This window comes from Rhinolophus ferrumequinum, chromosome 15, assembly GCF_004115265.2.
Source record: "Rhinolophus ferrumequinum isolate MPI-CBG mRhiFer1 chromosome 15, mRhiFer1_v1.p, whole genome shotgun sequence".
Lineage (NCBI taxonomy): Eukaryota > Metazoa > Chordata > Mammalia > Chiroptera > Rhinolophidae > Rhinolophus > Rhinolophus ferrumequinum.
In genome coordinates this window covers 32,492,488-32,511,553 of record NC_046298.1, presented here as the reverse complement: position 1 = coordinate 32,511,553, position 19,066 = coordinate 32,492,488, and the positions used below count along the sequence as shown (strand labels likewise).

Genomic DNA, 19,066 nt, shown 5'->3' with positions numbered 1-19,066 from the left:
GGTTTCAGAACTGTACTTCCGTGAAAGGTTAACACCTGGCCTCTTCCAGGTGGCCTGAGATCAGAAGCATGTAGAAGGACAACGAGAGAAAAGCCCTTCTGGAGAATTAAGAGGTTTTAGTGGGTGCAATTTATTTTTATAGCTAGGCAGCTGAAATTTAAGGGGCTACCGCAGGAACCCTAAGCATAAGTTAACTATGAGATGATCGAGCTTGACAATTGAGCTGGTCCCTGGGTCAGGCAGGATTAAACAGCCAGATGCTCAAAATAGTGATATTATAGGGATTTAAAAAATCAACTTACTTTGAGAATCATCTTCAACTATTTGGTCAAGGAGTTTTACCTTTTTAAAAACAAACTTCGTATTAGGGACAGATTTGCACTATTTCGCATACTGTGCTTTCTCTCGTTTGGTGCCTCTTACCCCTGCAAAGAGGAAAGATGATTTTGGACTGCATTTGGGTAGGCTTAGGGGACACACTCACCGGGACAGACATGAGACAGCAGTCTCACGTGGGTGGCCTGCAAGGTCTGTGACTTCATTTCAATCTGCTCTCTGACTCATTGTGAGCCCTATGACCTTAAAGATGGCTTCCGAGTTTGCAATTAGCATGTCCAGCATGGCTTCTGTCTTTTGTTCCATTTTCTGTGCTATTGTTTAGGTTTTGGTGTTTCCCTCTCTCCAAGTTTTGCATTTGATGATTTATAAAACGCTATTGATCTCTTGTGATGCCTATGAGATCTGGTGGTAAAGATGACGGGGTGGGCCCGGTGGCTCAGGTGGTTGGAGCACTGTGTTCCTAACCCCGAGGTCGCTGGTTTGATTCCCACATGGGCCAGTGAGCTGCGCCCCCTACAGCTAAGATTGTGAACAACGGCTCTCCCTGGAGCCGGGCTGCGGGCTGCTGTGAACTGCCGTGAGTGGCAGACTGATGACCAGCAATCGACTGCCTCGGGAGGAGTGCAAGGCTCATAATACCAGCATGGACCAGGGAGCTGTGTCCTACACAACTAAACTGAGAAACAACAGCTTGAAACAGAGTGAGGTGGGGGAAGGTAGAAGAAGGGGAAAAAAAAAAAGCATAGAGAGACATCCAGATGGAAACTGGAAAAGAGAGTTTAAGAGATGTGGAAGAGCGAGTGAGAAGGGACATCACATATTTAGTAGGCAATCCAGAAGAAGAGGACAGAAGGGAGCAACAGCATTCTCTGGAGAGAAAATGATAGAGAAATTCCCGGACACGATACAGCCATCATTCACAGCTTCACAAAGACTACAAATTCCCAAGCAAGGTAAATACAAATAAATTAATATCTAAATGTATGTTAGTGAAAATGCAGGATAATGAAGATAAAATCATAAAAGCAGAGAAAAAAATGATCTTTCAGCAAGATCTTTACACCTTTAGAAAATCTCCAAATATCTGGAAACTAATATACTTCTAAGTAACCCAAGGGTCTAAGAAGAAATCAAAAGGGAAAGTAGGAAGTACCTTTAACTGAATAAAAAGCGAAACACAACATATTAAAAATTGTAATTAAAAATTGAAGCAGTATTTAAAGGGAAATTGAGAGCACTAAACTCTTAAATATCTCAAATCACTGAATGAACTACAAATAAAGAACAAAAAGATCTCCAAATATTTGGATCTCCAAATATTCGGTCTTATTTTACAATAATATGAGACCGGGTATAATATAATATAATATCTATAAGACCAGGTCTTATATTAATTTTTGCTCCAAAAGACGCATTAGAGCTGATTGTCCAGCTAGGTCTTATTTTTGGGGAAACACGGTAGAAAACTGGACAAAATAGATGAATCAATGATTTTGATTTCTCCGTTCCAGTTCCTCTCCTTTTCCCCTGCTCTCCACTCCCTTCTTCCTTCCTTTCTTCCTGACTTATTCCTTCCTTCATTTCACAAAGCATTTGAGGAATATCATCATGGTTGTTTGTCTCATTAGAACAAAACCTCCTGGTAGCTTGTGGCTGGGTCTTCTGTTTTGTATCTCAGGTGACCTAGTATAATGTCCACACGTTGTAGTATCCAATTAATGAAATGATTTTCAAATCATAACCTCACTTCATAGCACATAGACTCTCTTAACTTTGTATTTTGCTTTTTACTTTTGTAAGCTTTCTAATGTTTTCACTTGACTTTTCCAAGAATTCTGTGTAGTAGGTGGGTTGATTTAATACTCTCTCTCCAGATGAGAAACGTGCAAAAAAAACCTGCCTCATTTATACCACACTTGAGAGATCCTTCCAATTACACTTATTATTGGTGGTGAGGGTAATTTAGTAGTTAGGTCCATTATTATTCTTTTTTCTCTTCTGGATTTCAATTTGAAGACAGCAGGGGGCGCCTGACCACACCAAAGTAAACTTGAAAGTTAATGATGTATTAGATTTAAGATAATCCATTCAAGTTTCAAAAATGTGAATTTCACTAAAATAGGACCCTGCACTTAATCTTTTTTACTATTTTAGGATTCTGATCTCCTTTTAAACGTTCTATTCTCTTTCTCAGTAATGAGAATTCAACCTTAGGTAAGTCACTATGACACGCATAATCCCAGAGCCTTCCAGTTCAGCTTCAAGATTCTTTGGGACAATAAAAGTATTAAGCCCTGCATCAACCAGATCTTTCTAAATCTTCAATAGTGAATGTGCTCCCCCTTTTGCAGCCCTTAAGAGGGGGCTGCTGTAATGTATTGCAGACGATGTGCTGTACCTGAAGGGCCATCTTGCTTCAAGTGCATTGCCTCATGGTTACCTAATGATCTTAGAACAGTATAAAGGGATTAGGCATATTTTTAAAGTCATATTGCAGTAGAGGGAATGTATAATGATTTCTGCAGGGCAATAGTAAGGATTTGGCATTTTGTAGCTCATTGCTGAAGACAATTATGTTTTGAGGCTGAGGAGCCAGGTTTCTTGTGAAATCCTGCAGCTCCATCTTGATCAGCTTGTGGGGACAGAGCCCCAAAGAGCAGTTTCCGGGCTCTCGGCCTCACATAGAAAGGTGCTGGCTCAGGTAGTAAATGGCCATCGACTGTGATCAAATGGCCAGCAGCTGTGGCTAGTTGGCCGTCAGCTGTAACCAGTGAGCCATTAGCCATGAATATAACTGCCGTGGCTAGGCTAGTAGCAAAGAGAAAAAGGGGGAGCTAGCAAGAAGATGGTGGCTGAGCCTGCAAGCGGCGCAGTGAGGGTTGAGAATTGTGTGGCTCCTGTTTCCTGTGTCTCCAACCCAGCCGCCAGCGAGAGTATAGTGGTATGACTCCCCTACCTATGGCTCCGTGGGTGTTCCTTTTTGGCCTCACCATGTCCTGCGTTCGTATGTGGGGAGCAGGACCAGAGACCCCGCCGGACGCCCCGCACGACACATGGCGTAGCGAGCAGGGTCTCCCGCACGACACAGCTTGTGTTTCTTTTTCTTCTATCATCACATATTTTCTATTCTCTGACAAGCAGTACTGGATATAGTGGCAGCTTGAATCCTATTCTACCTTTTCTTCTCATAGTTTCCCCAAATTTAATTTTTTTCTTAAAGAACTACGTTTCTAGACAAGTCTTGGAGGTGTTTGGAAAAGCATTCCTCCCTGGCTGTTCAGCGATTAGTAAATCGATTAGATCTAAGGTAATTTCTTTAAGGCTGAGTCCTGTGTCGGTTCACCCACAAAGTATGAAACTAGATTATTTCCTGATTTATGCTTTCCCTTTGCCAAATATGTGCTTGTGCTTGTCCTTAATTTGTCCTATTTCTTTGATTAGAAGTCATCTCCTAAGTAACAATCATTTTCACTCTGTCCAAACCACAGCATTCCAGGTCCCACATACAAATGGTTTTTCCCATTTATTATTATGTTGCGTCCAATACTAGTGGGCTGTTTCCTAGTGGGCTGTTTTAGTTTTCAGGCTTGGTAAACTACCTACCTTCTAAGGGTCATTAGCTCTGTGCTACCGATGAAGAAACAAGTCCTCTAACACAGGACATTTGAGGAAAGTCACATAGAAAGCGAACGGCAGGACTGTATTTTCTTGTTGAGCACAATATTCTCAGCACCTAACGGTACTGGCACTTACGTGGGAGAAGGGACTGTCTTTACTTAGGGCCTGCAAATCCTTTTCAGTGGATGAACGTCTTTCTGGGTGGAGTCACAGCAATCATTTTATTTCCAAAAGGATCCAAAGTAGAAAAATGTGGCTCCCTAGCAGAGTCACCCAATTGGGTCATTCTACACAGGGCTAAGCAATTTGCCTAAATGCAAGAAACACCGAAGCCAACCTTCAGGCCCAGGCTGGGTAGCTGCGGAACGACAGGTGCCGCGCGTCCCCCGGGGAAACTGAGAACAGAGGGAGTCGACGGGCGGGGAAGACGCGGGGCGGAGGGGACCGGGCGCGGGCGGGCCACTTCCGGGCGGACGCCAGTCAGAGCAAGAGGACCCCACGGCCCTTTCCAAAGACTCGGATGAAACCCGCCGGACCCGTTCGTCCCGGAAGTGACGTACCTCCACACGCTGGTCCCCGCCGACGTACTTCCGGCGCGCCGCGCGCGGCTTCCCAGCTCCCTGGGTGTCTCGGCGCCTCCTCGGACCCGGCGCGATGGGCAAGAAGGGCAAGAAAGAGAAGAAGGGCCGCGGGGCGGAGAAGACGGCTGCCAAGATGGAGAAGAAGGTGTCCAAGCGCTCGCGGAAGGAGGAGGTGAGCGTGGCCTGGCGGCTCGGGCCCCGACGCGCGTGTCGCCTGGGGCACGAGCTGCCCCGCTCCTCGCTGCCGCTGGCCTCCTGCGTCCCGGGTCGGCGGCGTGGCCGGGTTTCGTTCTGCCGCGTGTCCGAGGGGCTGGGAGTTACGTGGAGGAGGAGCCGGGGGTGAGCGGGAGCGCCTCTGCGAGGGGCGTGATCTGGGGGGCGAGGCCTTGACTTCTGAGGCTCACTGCTCTTTAGAAGAGGGTACATGTTCCCACAGCGACCCTGAGCAATGAGCATCCGTGGAGTAAGTGGAGCTCTGAGGCGTTCTGCAACAGTCGATGGTAACCACCGCACGCTTCTTTCTCTTCCAACCCCACGTCCCCTCTCCCTCTTTCTTCTTCTCGCTCTCAGCAGGGTTTGCAAATGCAACAGGGCTGAACTTAAAGAGTTAAGCGTTCTGCTTTCTATCGACTCTTGTTTGCCGGCTCCCTAACCTGGGGCAGTTTATAATGCGTAATGAGTGCTGTGCGCTGCCTGGGCTTTAATCCTCACGACCAAGTGAATTGGGTAGCTTTGGCCGCCCCATGAGACAGGAAATCAGCAGCTAACAGATTACACAGCTTAGGGTCACACAACTGGAAAGTGGCAAGAAGTGGGAGAGGTGAGAGTGGAAGTGGGTTGCCTGAAGGCAGAGTCTATGCTCCTAATGAGTGGAGCTCAGCCTGCTCCCAACAAGAGAGACCGGTGGAAACGCCTATCCTCATGTGACTGGGGTTAAGGGCATAATGGTGGGCTTTCGTGCCAGCTTGTACCAGGCATAGGGACGTGGTGGTCAACAGGACAGCCCATTGGGTAACTAATTACCCACATAGAAGTAGCAGGATCGTGGATGCTTCCATTGACTGCTATGGGGGTGAAAATTGGCAGAGTCGCTTTGGACCCCATTTTGTTAATATCTAGAAAAGTGGGCGCTGCAACCTACCAGTTACATGCCTAAAGGTTTACCTTGGAAAAATTCTCCCCAGCTACACCAAGATAGGTACAGGAATGGCCATAGTATTATTGTTCATGAAAACAGAAAATTGGAGTTGGCCCAGATGTTCATCCATCAGCGGGATGGGTGGAGAAGCTGTGATGGAGTAGTAGTAGCTCCTTCAGTAACAGTGGCTACTTCGGGGAGGTGAAAGTGGTACACACAGGAGAAGGGCAGGGGCGGGGGTGGCACTGGTGGCTGTTTAGGCCAGGGAATGTGGTGGTCTGATTAAAGGAACTGAGAGAAGCCAGTGCCGCATGGAGTGAGGAGGTAGGGTGGGAAATGAGGCTGGAGTGGAAGAGTGGTCCGTAGGTATACGAAGGACATCTACCTTACCTTCAGTGGGGAACGTGGAGGGCTGTCTGTGGGGGTGTGTGTGTGTGTGCAGGGGGAGGTAAGGAGGAGGGGGCATATCCCAGGTCTCAGCATGAGCAGGGTGGGGGTAGTGAGCTTTCAAGAAGAGAATAAGCATAGAAAGGGGCTTTCCCCGTGACGCACAGGTTATGCATCGCCTTGTGGGGATCCGAAGGGGAGGTTGATGTAGGGAAACAGGCACTGGACTGTGGGTAAGAAGACCAGGATCCAGTGCCACCCACCTGGGCAGGTAAATCTTGAATCTGTGTCTGCAGTTGTAAAAATAGAAACTCTCACACAGTGGCTGCAGCCCATAGTTGCTAAGCCCCCACATGCAGGTTCTCTTCTAAGCAGATTGACAAGTTGTGCTTGCTTGGAGCTCTTATTGTTTTGGTGGGAGGGAGGTAGAAACAGAAAATAAATAAACGAGCAAGAATTCTTATTATCAGACACTGCTATGCAGACAGCAAAGCAGGCCGGTGGGGTGGCCCAGGCTTGGTTGGCCGAGAGGTGGGTGAAGGTGCCAGCAAGAAGTCAGGGTGGGCTTGTCTAAGTGAAAGGCCATTCGGGCCGAGTGTGAGGGTTTGGAATGAGATGATAACGCGCAGAGTGCATGCGTCCACTCTTCCAAGAAAATTCCCTCTGAGGTCAAGCTCTGAGTGTTTTTGCATATGTCAAATTCTGTGTCTATGGCGAGTGAGAAAGCTGACCCAGGCTTTTGAGCCCATAGTAGGAGTTAAGAAAATACCTCACTTGTGACTGCTTGTCTGCTTTTAGGAAGACCTTGAAGCTCTCATAGCCCATTTCCAGACACTAGATGCCAAAAAGACTCAGATCGTGGAAACACCCTGCTCTCCACCTTCACCAAGGTGAGCAAGACTCTTCATTATAGCTTCTGACAGTTTTCTTGTATAAATTGGAAAACTGCTTTAAATAGGCAACATGTTTTCATAAATAACCAGGCACGTGGGACATGTGCGTCATTAAAAGCTGTCCCTGATCAGCGCCCACAAAACGTTTTTTTCACTCTTCTTCTGGATAATGGGCAATTGGCTATTCAGCTCTTGTGTCATCCAGAAACGTGGAAATGGGGTCTCTGCACAGCTCATCATCGGGGACATTGTGCCGGCTTTGAAAGCTCCCCGACAGGTAACAGTTTGTGGAGTAAGTGTTGTCCCACTTTGGTTCTGTGGTTCTTAAGTTGTTTTAAAAGTGCCTGTCACAGGTAGAAATCTTGAAATCACAATAGCTTTTAGCTGTGTGTGTTTATAATGCTTTTAAATTCTTGTGAAAAATGTGGTTATTAAATATAAATTGTGTAGAAGGCATTTTAAATGAATTTGTGAATTATGTGAAAACGCCAAGGCGTTTTTGTAGGATTTCAAGCACTTGGGGGATAAGCTGAAATGAGCGGGCTTTGGTTTTCATCTGCCTTCTTATTCCTCTGCATCAATTCTTCTGGTCTTTGAACTCCAGTTGTTTTATAATTTGATTTAGGGCTCTGTAGTTCTTATATTTGCTATGCTAACAGAGCAGAGGCAAGACACCAAACTGTCTTAACAGTGTCCTAACGCCACACTGAGTTAGGAACCTAGAAAAGGCTGAGTGACTCTAACAAAGAGATAAATACCATGTCCTTCAGAGTAGAGGAAACGTGTTAACTTCACAAGCATCTGGGACTGTTTGGTTGAGAAGTGATGTGCTTTGTATCCCTCAGAATGAGATTAGTCTCCCTAGAGCTGTCCTCGGCCTGAATGGAGGCCTGGGGTCCAGCATTTCAGGAACGGAGGCAGTTATAGTGCTTCAGGTGATGGTTCTGGGACCTGAATTCCACTGACCTGGGACCTGGGATTTAATCACACCTGTTCAGAGGGGGTGTGTGTGTGTGTGCAACATGATTACCCCCCTGAGCCAAATGAGCTGACAGCAGCTTTCCAGCAGCTCCCAAAATTGGAGGGCCTTCCTGTTCTTCATTTAATAAATTCTGTTAGGAGTCTGGTTTTATTTTCCCCTGTACTCGGCATGTTACCATTGGAGCCACACCTAAGTTCCACATGCAGTAGATGTACTTTTTCATTTGACTTGTTGAAGCAGACAAGTCCTTGAGATCTTTAAGGCTTCGTCTGTACAGCGCCCCTTAGGGAAGCCACTTGTGGATTATTTTTGGCTGACACTTTAGAACTTTTCCTAAAGTAACACCCCAAAAGCCAGGTTTAATGTCAGGATATAATTTGAAACCTTGACGATTTCCTGGGTCAACTGGGAATGCTTGCTGACGGAAGGGAGCTGTTGATGGAACTGAGATATAATGAGATTAAGACGTTTTGGTTGGCCATCTTAGTAACATCTCACCTTCTACTTCTCCATCAGCTTGTGGGAACAAAACATGAAAATTGCCAACTTTTGTAAGAGTAGATCTCCTCTACTTAGATGTAATTTAATGCGGAAATAAGGACAGGGCTGTCAGTTGCGTCGGTGTTTCCGGGTGCCTGTGTGTCTGTGACCTGGAGAAGGTGGGCCTGGACAGCAGTGACACTTTGGTGCCCTGGGCCTAAATTGAATTGTTTCCCAAGTCGTGTTTGTTACTTTTCCACAGAAAATAAGTGTTAAGTGAGAACACGATTTGTGGTCAGAGAACTTTGGGAAACACGGGCTTCCTTTTTTTGAAAAATTTTTTTGCTGTGATAAAAACATATAACATAGAATTTTTTATCTTAACTATTTTTAACTAGACAGTTCCATGGGGTGACTTATATTCACAATACTGTGCAACTATCACCGCCATCTATTTCCAAAAATTTTTCATCACCCCAAATAGGAACTCGATACCCATTAAGCAGTCGCTCTCCAATCTCCCTCCCCACAGCCCCTGCTGACCTCTGCTCTCCGATTTGCCTCTTCTAGCTATTTCATGGAAGTGGAGACATAGTGTCTGACCTTTTCCACTTAGCATAACGTCCTCAAGGTTCATGCACATTGGAGTATGCATCCAAACTTCATACCTTTTAAGATTGAACAGTAGTCCATGGATGGATGGACCACATTTTGTTTATCTGTTCATCTGTTCATGGATCTTTGGATTGTTTCCACTTTGTGGCTGTTGCGAATAATGCTGTAATGAACTTTGCCGTACAGGTATCTATTTGAGTCCCTGTTTTCAATTTTCTTGGCTACATACCTAGGCATGGAAAATTCTGTGTGTTTAACTTTTTGAGGAACCATGAGACTGTTTGCCTAGCAGCTGCGCTGTTTTAATACCCGGTTCTTGACTGCAGAATTTCTCAGCCTATAAAATGTTTCTGTGTACAATACATCCCCAAGAGAAAAGGAGTTTTCCGGTTTCCCAAACTTAGTCGACCTTGAAACCTTTTTTGCTGTTGAGTAGCTTCCTTTGGAGCTAGTGTATGGAACACACCTTGGGGAATACCACTGGAGGGGATTTTTGAAGGAAGGGCATTTTCCAATGACTGACCTTCCCCGTCACCACAGCTGTCATTACTTTCCACTGAAATAGTGAAGCTGTACGTATAATTTCCTTACAGCCATTCTTTTGTCCTCGTGTGTGAAATAAGTAGAAAGTGATCTGCATTTTTTTCTAGAGGGAAGTTATCTGGGATGTCTATTGAAATGCTTAAATACTGGACTTTTTAGAGTAGTTTTGTTTGTGATTGAAGAGGACAGACCCTTAAAATAGGACAGTTTTGGATAATTGGGCACATAAGTAGGAGCACCTAGACTTGTCACTGCCTGGTGATTTTTTAGCCGGCTGCTGTGGGAGCAGCCCAAGTCCTGCCCACCCGGGACAGGGAGCCTGGGTACTAGTATCAGGGTCCAGACTGCTTTTAAGGGTGATGCCTTAGCTTCTCTTCTCAACCCCAGGCTCCTGTCTCGCAGAAGTTTAGAGAAGGCTAGTTCCGGGTGGTAAAACAGTCTGATGGAAGGGAAAACGGCTCTCAGATTGGGATCAAATGGTCTGGTTTTGTGTTGACCTACCGCTTTTATCTGTTGCAGGTTAAATGCCTCACTCTCCGCTCATCCTGAGAAAGATGAATTAATCCTTTTCGGAGGTGAATATTTCAATGGCCGAAAAGTAAAGTATATATTTTTTTCTTTTCCCCCCAAATTTCCATGGGTCTCATTTGGCGTAAAATTAATGTAAAGCAATGATATCAAATACTCACTGGTCCTTTAATTCCCCTCCCGTATGTCCCCCTTGCTGAGCCGTCAGGAGTGGTATACGACGTTGTCCTTGACAAGCTATCAGCATCCTTCGGTGACCTTTAGGGCCACTCCTCTTCCAGCTGCTTGAGGTTGACCAGCACCCTGCTCATTCAGGTTGATTGTTCATGCTGTTCTTCCTCATGATGGATTTCCAAAGTTGTTTTGAATAGAAAAAGTACGGATCCATTATAGAGCTAATTTTTACTTTTACTTGTAAGCAGGCTAGAAGGACCTAGGTTTCAGAGTTGTACATTAAACAGTTCACAAAAGCGTAAGTTCGCCTTCTTTGCATGGTGGACAGATGGGTTTTTTCCTTTGTCATTATCCCAAAGGATCCAGGAGACCAGCCGCACCCGCTCTGCATTGACAGGATTTACATTGCTTTAGGAAACATGTTTTCCAGGGAAGACTAGCGATTGAGATCCTTCTTTCTACTGACCGTCGCTTGCATGGAAGTATCATTTATGACAGTAAAGTTCCTCTTCCTTTCTGCAGACGTTTTTATATAATGAACTCTATACCTACAACATCAGGAAGGACTCCTGGGCCAAGGTCGAAATCCCGAATCCACCCCCGCGGCGCTGTGCTCACCAGGTGTGTGTCGGTACTGACCCTCAGCCTTCTCTCTGTTCCTGTTGGGGCTTTACTTCGAGGATTGTCTTAGAGACTTTTCGAGGTGGTAAATAATAGGGCGCCTGGTACAGAGAAGCCTCACACGTGGTCTTCACTGTGCTGTTTTCTAACTTGGACTTGTTACTGCGCTTCTTTGCACGTCAGTGCCTTCGTCTTTCAGGTGGTGTGACAATCATATGAAATAATCCAGGTAAAAATGCCTGGGGTGGTGTCTGGCAGTAGCAGTCAGCACATTGCTCCTTCTCCATTTGAATAAGAGCCTCGCATAGGCCCACGGTCTGGTGACTAGGGAGATGAGAAAGAGAAAACAGTATTCAAAGATACACGTAAATGGTGCACGGAAGATAATTACTGTAGCGCGAATAAGCTGTAACCGGGGATAATGAAGCAGTCGCACTGAGTCAGCATGTTGTTGGCTAGTTTCTGCTTGAGGAGAGCTTTGGCAGAGCTGTTAACCTATCAGGGAAGGGGGCCTGTTTCAGACCCTGTAAGCTTCGACAGGAGAGGCACTGGTTGTCTTGTTCATTGTTATAACCCAGTACTTGGAACAATGTCGCGGCTCAAAACACAATTTGAATGAGTGGTACCTCTCCAGGATGGAGAAAGGTCATTGTGTGCGCCCACCGTGGTGTGATTAAAACATCTCCGTGCTTCTCCTTTTTCTGATTCTGTGCTCTGAAGTAGCCTGCTGATCTGAAACTGGGGCTGAGAGGAGGACCCGCCTGCCCGAGTTGCATGGATAGCTTGTGTCCATGAAGGCTCGCAAGCGTTTGGACTGGTTTGTCTTCTGGAAAAGAGGAATCCTCTTGCTTTCAGGTTTAAAAATTAGATCTTAGTAAGCTTGGATTTTAATAAATGGGTCTTGATAAGTTTGAGTCCATTCACCAGAGCCCACTCCAGTTCTCAAGAGGGAATAATCTGCCCCAGGCTTCTGAGCTCGGGACCAAGTCCTTCTCAGACATGCAGTTTACAGGGCAGCGAACCATAAAACCAGCCACATCATGACTGTCTTTGAAACAGTGCCGTCCATCAGGTGGCACATCATTGAATATTCTCAAGGGAGGAGGGCTCTGTCGGTCACTGGCCAGCCAGGGGGCTGTGTAGCTCTGGTGGGTCTAGGCAGTCATGGGTGGTTCCAGTGTGGCCTCTGCGTCCTGGGCCCCCAGCAAAACCACAGAGGGCAGGCCCTGAAAGGAGAGTGGACGGAAAAGGCATTCTAAGGTGAGGCGAGGGCTTAGCATTTGAGTGTTTGGGTGAGATGGAGGCCAACCTGGAGTTTTGGGGGAGGGGTTCCAGTTTTATGTGTGTTACCTTTTAGTCTTCGCTTCAGCCTTCAACAAACAATCCAACCCAAGGCTCAAAAGCCCTAGACTAGAGAGTGTATGAATTGCCTTTAAAATTCTCTCAATCTGTGTTTCTTGTATTTGCATCTAGAAAGGTTATTTTATGTGACATAGGACCCACTCTTATCTCGGCTATCTGAAACACATTCCCTTACACAGTGTTTTCCTTTTCTGGGAAGGCTTTCTTAATCACATGCTTTGACTTGTTTCTCTCCTCTTGTGAAGGATCTAGCATGGCGATCTGCCGTCTAGAGTCTGGAATGTTGCCCTCGCCCCGTGGAGATGGAGCTTTCAGTGGGGTGATGGGAAACTCAACCAGGTGGTCACTGGAGGAACACCCAGAGGCATGGGCAGTGTGTGTTTTGCTGATACTGATGCAGGGTCTTGGATGTTGGGTGTCCTTGCTTTATTTTCATTGAGTTAGTAACCTTGGGAGTGTGAAATGTAATTCTGCTCATGGCATGTGAGCCGTGGAGTTCCTGTTCTCAGCTGCTTCCCCCACTCAGGTAGGCACATTGGTTCATGGGATGTGCCCATGGGCCGCTTGTTCTGTGAGTGCTTCGATATTCTGCTAAGCCCAGTAATACACTTCGAAATATGCACGTCCGATGTGGCATGATGCCAGGTTAGTGTGGCTTACGTGCTGTTCTCCCCTCTCCTGTGCGAGAGCCTCCTGCGTGTGTGGTCCAAAGGACATTGTCTTCACTGCTTCTCTGTGCCTTCCTATTATGCTTCAATCTCTTAAAAATAAATGTTAATGATGTTACATAAACATTATACATCACACGTTTCATTTGTGAGTGCCAGTGCTTAATAGCTAGGAAAGGGATTAATGAGGGCAGGTAAACAGCTTTATTATAGATATTTAATAAAAAATACTGTCAGTTTGTGTTACGACTGTTGTTAACTTTTGGTATAATTGTGTCCATTTTAATGAGATATGGGGTCTAAATATAAGTAGATGCTAATTTTACAACCTAGGAATGCGTGAAAGTTTATTAGGTTTTGACTTGGGAGGATTTGTTGATGGGGGATTTTTCCAGAGTTTTCCCCTTAAAGTCTGGAGTGTGGGTGCTGGCCGAGACTACCGTGTGCCATGCTCTGCTGGGCCGTGCAGGTGCTGGTCCCACCCGTGGAGCCAGCCGCGAGCTGTTCAGCTGTGCCCTGACCTATTACCTTTCTTTTCACAGGCTGTGGTGGTGCCTCAGTGCGGCGGGCAGCTATGGATCTTTGGGGGAGAGTTTGCTTCTCCCAATGGAGAACAGTTTTACCACTACAAGGATCTCTGGGTCCTGCATTTGGCCACCAAAACCTGGGAGCAAGTCAGGTAAGGCGCTGGGTGACGAGCCCGACCTCTGGGCGTGGCTCCTATCCCGTGCCAGCATTCTGAATTCACAGTGATGGGATCAGATCTCATAGAATTCCAGGGCTCCAAGGAGCACAATTGCAGAGCCCGGAGAGACCAGCAACTGCAGGAAGGGAAGAGCTGCCGTTTTCTCTGCACCCTTCACAGAGAAGCCCGGCATGGCCACAGCTGCTTGATGCCTGGCTTTGGTGAAGGCGTTGCCAGAATCGCAGGGAGCAGCACTGAATCTGGGCTTATATTCCTGCTCCTCCCTTGGCCATACCTGCATTGATCATATTGTAGTACAGTTGGGCATCTGTGTGTCTCCTGAGAGGCAGCTCTGGGCTTCGGCTTGCTGGAATGGAGCTGTGGTAGTTATAAAAGGGGGGCTCTTTCTAGGTCTAACTGACGTAGAAACAGGGGGGCTGATGAGAGGAAGGACGGGGAATGTCTTTCTATTGCTCTTCAATAAACTAGGCTCAGCCATCACTGGAAGCTGATTTCTGCATCTGTCAGTGACATTGGTATGTGGTTGTCACATTTACCATTGTACTTCACCACTGGTGTCAGCGGTTAGAGCTGTACGCCTGACTGTAGAGAGACAGAGTGGAACTGATGTCTGCATATACATTATTTATGAGAAGAAACCTAGGAAGGTGACACATTGAAAGTAGAGTTATGTGGCTTCATTCTTCTGGGGTGCACATGCCCGATTGCTAGGCTGTGTGTGCCATGTTGCAGGGTGCCCTCGTCCACTACTGAAGCAGCAAACTAGAGTTTCCTCGCCTCAGTGGACCAGGTGGCTGCATTGCGGAATTCAGTAGTGGTGCAAAATGTTTTCAGGTCCTGGGACTTCCATCGGAGGGGAGCCTCTCTCCCAGGAGGGTGTGCTACGTGGTTTGGTGATGAGTTTCTTAGGAGATCGCAGGGCTGTGGAGGCCTGATCTGCTGGGCTTCAGGCCTGGAAGGGAACTAATGACGTAAAGAGTCCATAGTGCAAGTGGAAAGTGTAAATAGATTTGCTGACCTGCTGGAAAAGGACTCAGTAGCCATCTGAATGGAATTGGAACCAGAAAGAGCCTTGGTGTGTACATCACAGATTACGGACTTCATTGTCCTTTCTCTCACTTGCTTTGGGAAAGCTTCATTATCTTAGTAGGCACAGCAGTCAAGAATTTCTTTTCATATTAAAATTGATTTCATTGTGTATATGTTGAAACTTAAGTCATTTTCCCCATAATTTAAGAAGCGTTTAAGCCTAGAGCCATACAATCTGTTGTCTTGCTTTGTTTCAGTTTTTTGAAACCCAGTTTTATTTATTTGCTCATTTGTTCATTGTTGGTGAATTGATTCTTGATATTTTCATAGCATTTTTATCAGCTTTGCTAGCTTTGTCCATAATTTAGGGGTGAGGGAACAGTAAACCTCTCCATGAAAGTGTATGTACCAATCTGATAGTTCCTCAGCAGGGCCTGGGATTGACGATGGCACTTCTGTGGGGTGTTCCTGCAGTGACATTCTAAGCTCGTCTGTGACATGCATGTTTTCTCGTGGCCTTCCGACTTTTCGAGTTCCGTAGCATGCATTGTGGGTGTTTGTTCCAGGGAAGCAGGGAGGCAGTATTGGTGCGTGGTCACTTTGCACAGCTAGCTGTGGCCACTGCCCCCAAGACAGACATGGTCACTCTCACCTCAGTGCGCGACTCGAGCTGCCTCCAGGTGCTGTCAGCTCAGTTATGCCTACGCAGTATTCGGGGCGTCTGTCCTAAATCAGAAATTGTCTCTGATTAATACATCTCTCACTACTTGAATACTTGCTTATTGTAATTAAAATGTGAGGTTTTGTTTTTTTTTAAAGGTACAGTGTAAAACCTATTAAAAACTAATGTGAGGGGTGGCTGGTTGGCTCAGGAGGTTAGAGCATGATGCTCATAACCCCACGGTTGCTGGTTTGATCCCCACACGGGCCACTGTTAGCTGCGCCCTCCACAACTAGATTGAAACAACTACTTGAGTTGGAGCTGATGGGTCCTGGAAAAACACACTTAAAATAAATAAAAGTCAAAAAAAAAACAGAGCTTACATGAAACTACAAAGATAAAATCCATTTGCCATTCTTAACCCCTGTATTTTAGTTTAGGTAGAGTGGCAGGGCAGGAAAAAGGTTGTGTGCTTTAGCTTTTGTCTGAATTGCAGTTTTTCAAGCCTTCCTTCTGGGTGGTGGTCTCTTCTTCTTTATGGTGAGATGAGCAGAGAGACTGACAGCATTGCTTTGAGCCGTTCCCTTCGGTGGCCAGGGTGCAATGGGTGCATTTCATCAGAACTCAGGGTCTCTGAGGGCCATATGGGAGTGTCTCTCTGACTAGAAAGGTGCGGCCAATTGAGTACAGATCTGGAAATCAGGAGACGGATCGTCTGCCCCACCTCTGACTCTTATTTTGTTAGCCAGAAGTTTTTAAATGACTAGCTTAATTTCTGTGTGTTTGCAGCTCAGCAAAGTTTCGTTACTGCTGCTTCACATATTTATGGTTATGAGATGTTTTAGGTTTGAGGCTTGCTCAGTTTTTAAGGCCCCTGATGGGATGTAGAAAATCATAAATGGTATACACGAGATATTTGGTGACAGATGTCCATTTCCCTGTCTTCGTTGTCTCCCGCCCTTGCTCATCTTGGGCTCTGTGCTCCAGCCTTCCTAAAACGCTCGGTGCCTTGATCATCCCTGCAGTTGCAGCCCTTCCACCCACCCTGCCCCAGGTGTGTCTTGAAGCCCGTCGAGGAGAGCGCACCCCTGGTGTAGCCCCTTCTCTGGCTGTTACAGTTGTCTGTAACCCATCATACCCGGGAAACAAGCGTATCTCGGGCAGGGCTTCTAAGTCAGTCACTGCACCGGGAGCCACAAGAGATGGATAGATCAGACTGTACGAAGTGTTAAAGTTTTTATATGGGACCTGATGCCACAAGGGCCGTGGAGAATAGTGACAGGTGGGGAGAACGTGCCTGCAGTGCAAAGTGAGCCCGTATTCAAAACAGAGGTTTTCTGTAAGGTAATAAGCAATGAGCGGCTTGACAGAAAACTGAGCAAAGGACATAAAGAGGCCGCTCACAAATGGCAGACACCAAAAAGGAGTCCCATTCAGTGTCGGCGAGGGTCAGGAAAACAAGGACTTGGTGCTGGTCAGAATGTCGGCAGCATCTGCCAATCATCATTCACATGTGCGTACCCTTTGACCCCAAATTCGCTTTTAGGAATATACCTGAAAGAAAGACTCTATTTAATAGACCTTAAAGAAGCATTCTTCCAGCACACAGCATTCTCGTTTGGGTGCTGGATTTACTCTTTCAGGTACTTCTCAGTGTTGCAGGTGCTAATAGACTTCAGGCTGGCTGCCCTGTGGAATACACAGTTTTTCTGGCCTTGTCTGAACCTGGAAGGGGCACCTTACAGCTCAGTTAGGGTTTCCGAGCAGGAGTGGCTGGGAGGTTTGTCAGCCCGGGGAGATGGCTCAGCGCTGAGACGATACCTCCGTGACTCTATTAGTGATTCTTAGACTTTCGTGCCCCAAAGGCTGTTAAAATGCACGTTCCTGCCCTAACCCCAAATACCAAGTCTGATGCATAGCAGCTTAAGATGGGTCTCAGGCATCTGCATTGTAGATTAACCCGTCCCCAGCCCCCTCAGTGGCTGTGATCCAGGTCGCCCTGCACCACAGCTGGAGGCCTTGGTTACTGGTCCATCAGCCTTGGTTACTGGTCCATCGGCCTTGGTTACTGGTGGGTTTCATGCTGACTTTGAGCATTGTTTACTGAGCTGACAATGTCTGCTGCCCTTTCAAGAAGTAAGAAAACTCATGTAAAATGCCTCTTAGATCCTTAACAATTTAGGTCGTGTAAATACTGGTTTTGTAGTTCACGAATTATTCCAAAATGAAAGCATCGCCCAACTGTTGTTCAGCAGGCCTGTGCAGGCTTAATGGACATGGCTCAATGTAACCGTGGAAAAGTGCAGGTAGACTGGTGATTAAAGTCGGTCTATTGATTCCAGGAGCTAGGTTACAGCACGTGGGATTTGGACTTACAGCTGCTGCTGCTCATAATTGGACTTGGTTATTAGTACACTGACGTAATGGCCATTACTGAGAGCACTACTGCTGGCAGTTTATCCTCTGTGATTTGTCCTTATTGATCTAAAAGAAAAGGTAAGGAGAGTCAGCCAAAATAAAATGAAGACTGATTGTCCATTTCTGGGGACTATTCGCTGAGCCTGGGAGAAGCCACATGAAGGGGGGCTCAAATCACTTGAAAAATACAGGAAGAGTTTACTGTGAACTGAAATGATTTTGCTACCATGATTTGGCCTGACACTCTGCAGCCGTATTTTAGTATTATTTTTCACAGTCGGGGAAACTGAGAATAAGAAAGGTTACGTATTGGTCAAGGCCATCAGAGGCCGAGTTAAATCAGCATCTGTCATTTGTCCCTTTCTTGGCCTTTAAACAGGTTTTTCTTGTGGCAGGGCAGGATGTATTTCCTCTTGCTAGCTGGTGACTTTCGATTTATATGATATGTGTTTTTTCAATGCTGATATTCTGATTCGGGTTAGGTTTCTGATACAGTGTGTCCAGTCCATCCTTACGTGGGCTGGTCTGAAGAAACAAGAGCGAGAAAAGGTGGGGCTGTCCCTGAGTAGTTAGATAAGGACTGTCGTTCTGAGGTCAGGTGGTACAAGCTCACGTCAGGTCACTGAATGGGCGTCCTGACCGAGCGCTCCCTGCGAGGTCCTGTGTTTAGCAGCTGAGTATGGAGACGAGCACAGGCTCTGAGTCCCAGCCGCCTGGTGCCGTGTCCTGCCAGTGGAAGCTGAGTGACCTGAGCCGGTACTACTAGCACCCCAGCACGCTGAGTGGTGTCAGAGTGCCTGTGTGGGGGCATAGAACAGGGACCAAATGCAGCCATCAGCACCCAGGCAGCACCCTGCAGCCGCTGTCCGCTCAGAGGACGGCCTCTTCAGATGGTGCTGATGGCCCCAAAGGGACCGAATACCAGTTTGGTTTTTGTAAAAGTGCTTTTTTCTTTTTAAAGTAAACTTTAACAAAGTAAAATATATAAAAAGAAAAATGCACAGTCATGTGCAGCTTGAGGAATTGGACAGAGTAAACACACACGTGTGCTCCGGTGCAGGAGGCAGCTGCGAGCATCCCGGAAGCCCCGTGTGCCCCTTTCAGGCACGCCCCGTGCCTGCCTCCCCGCACGTTAGGTTGGCTGGGTTTGGACATCGTCTGAGTGGGCTCTTACAGAATATACTCGAGGGGCTGGCTGTTTTCACTCAGCGTCATTTTTGTGAGGTTCACCTGTGTTGCATGTGGTACTAGTTCATTTTGGTGCTATACAATATTCCTTCATAGACACACGTCGCTGTGTTTGACTGGTGGGGGGCATTGGGA

General features: G+C 46.6%; 1 protein-coding gene across 1 annotated transcript in view; it reads left to right on the top strand.

The window, feature by feature from the left end:
- Positions 1-4,554: 4,554 nt before the first annotated feature.
- The window catches only part of KLHDC4 (kelch domain containing 4), a 41,044-nt gene continuing 26,532 nt past the window's right edge, over positions 4,555-19,066 (top strand). The window contains exons 1-5 of the mRNA XM_033129097.1: positions 4,555-4,710; positions 6,862-6,953; positions 10,096-10,174; positions 10,801-10,899; positions 13,472-13,608. Coding sequence (XP_032984988.1) covers positions 4,612-4,710; positions 6,862-6,953; positions 10,096-10,174; positions 10,801-10,899; positions 13,472-13,608 — 506 coding nt within the window. The 5' untranslated portion in view covers positions 4,555-4,611. The remainder of the gene's footprint in view (positions 4,711-6,861; positions 6,954-10,095; positions 10,175-10,800; positions 10,900-13,471; positions 13,609-19,066) is intronic.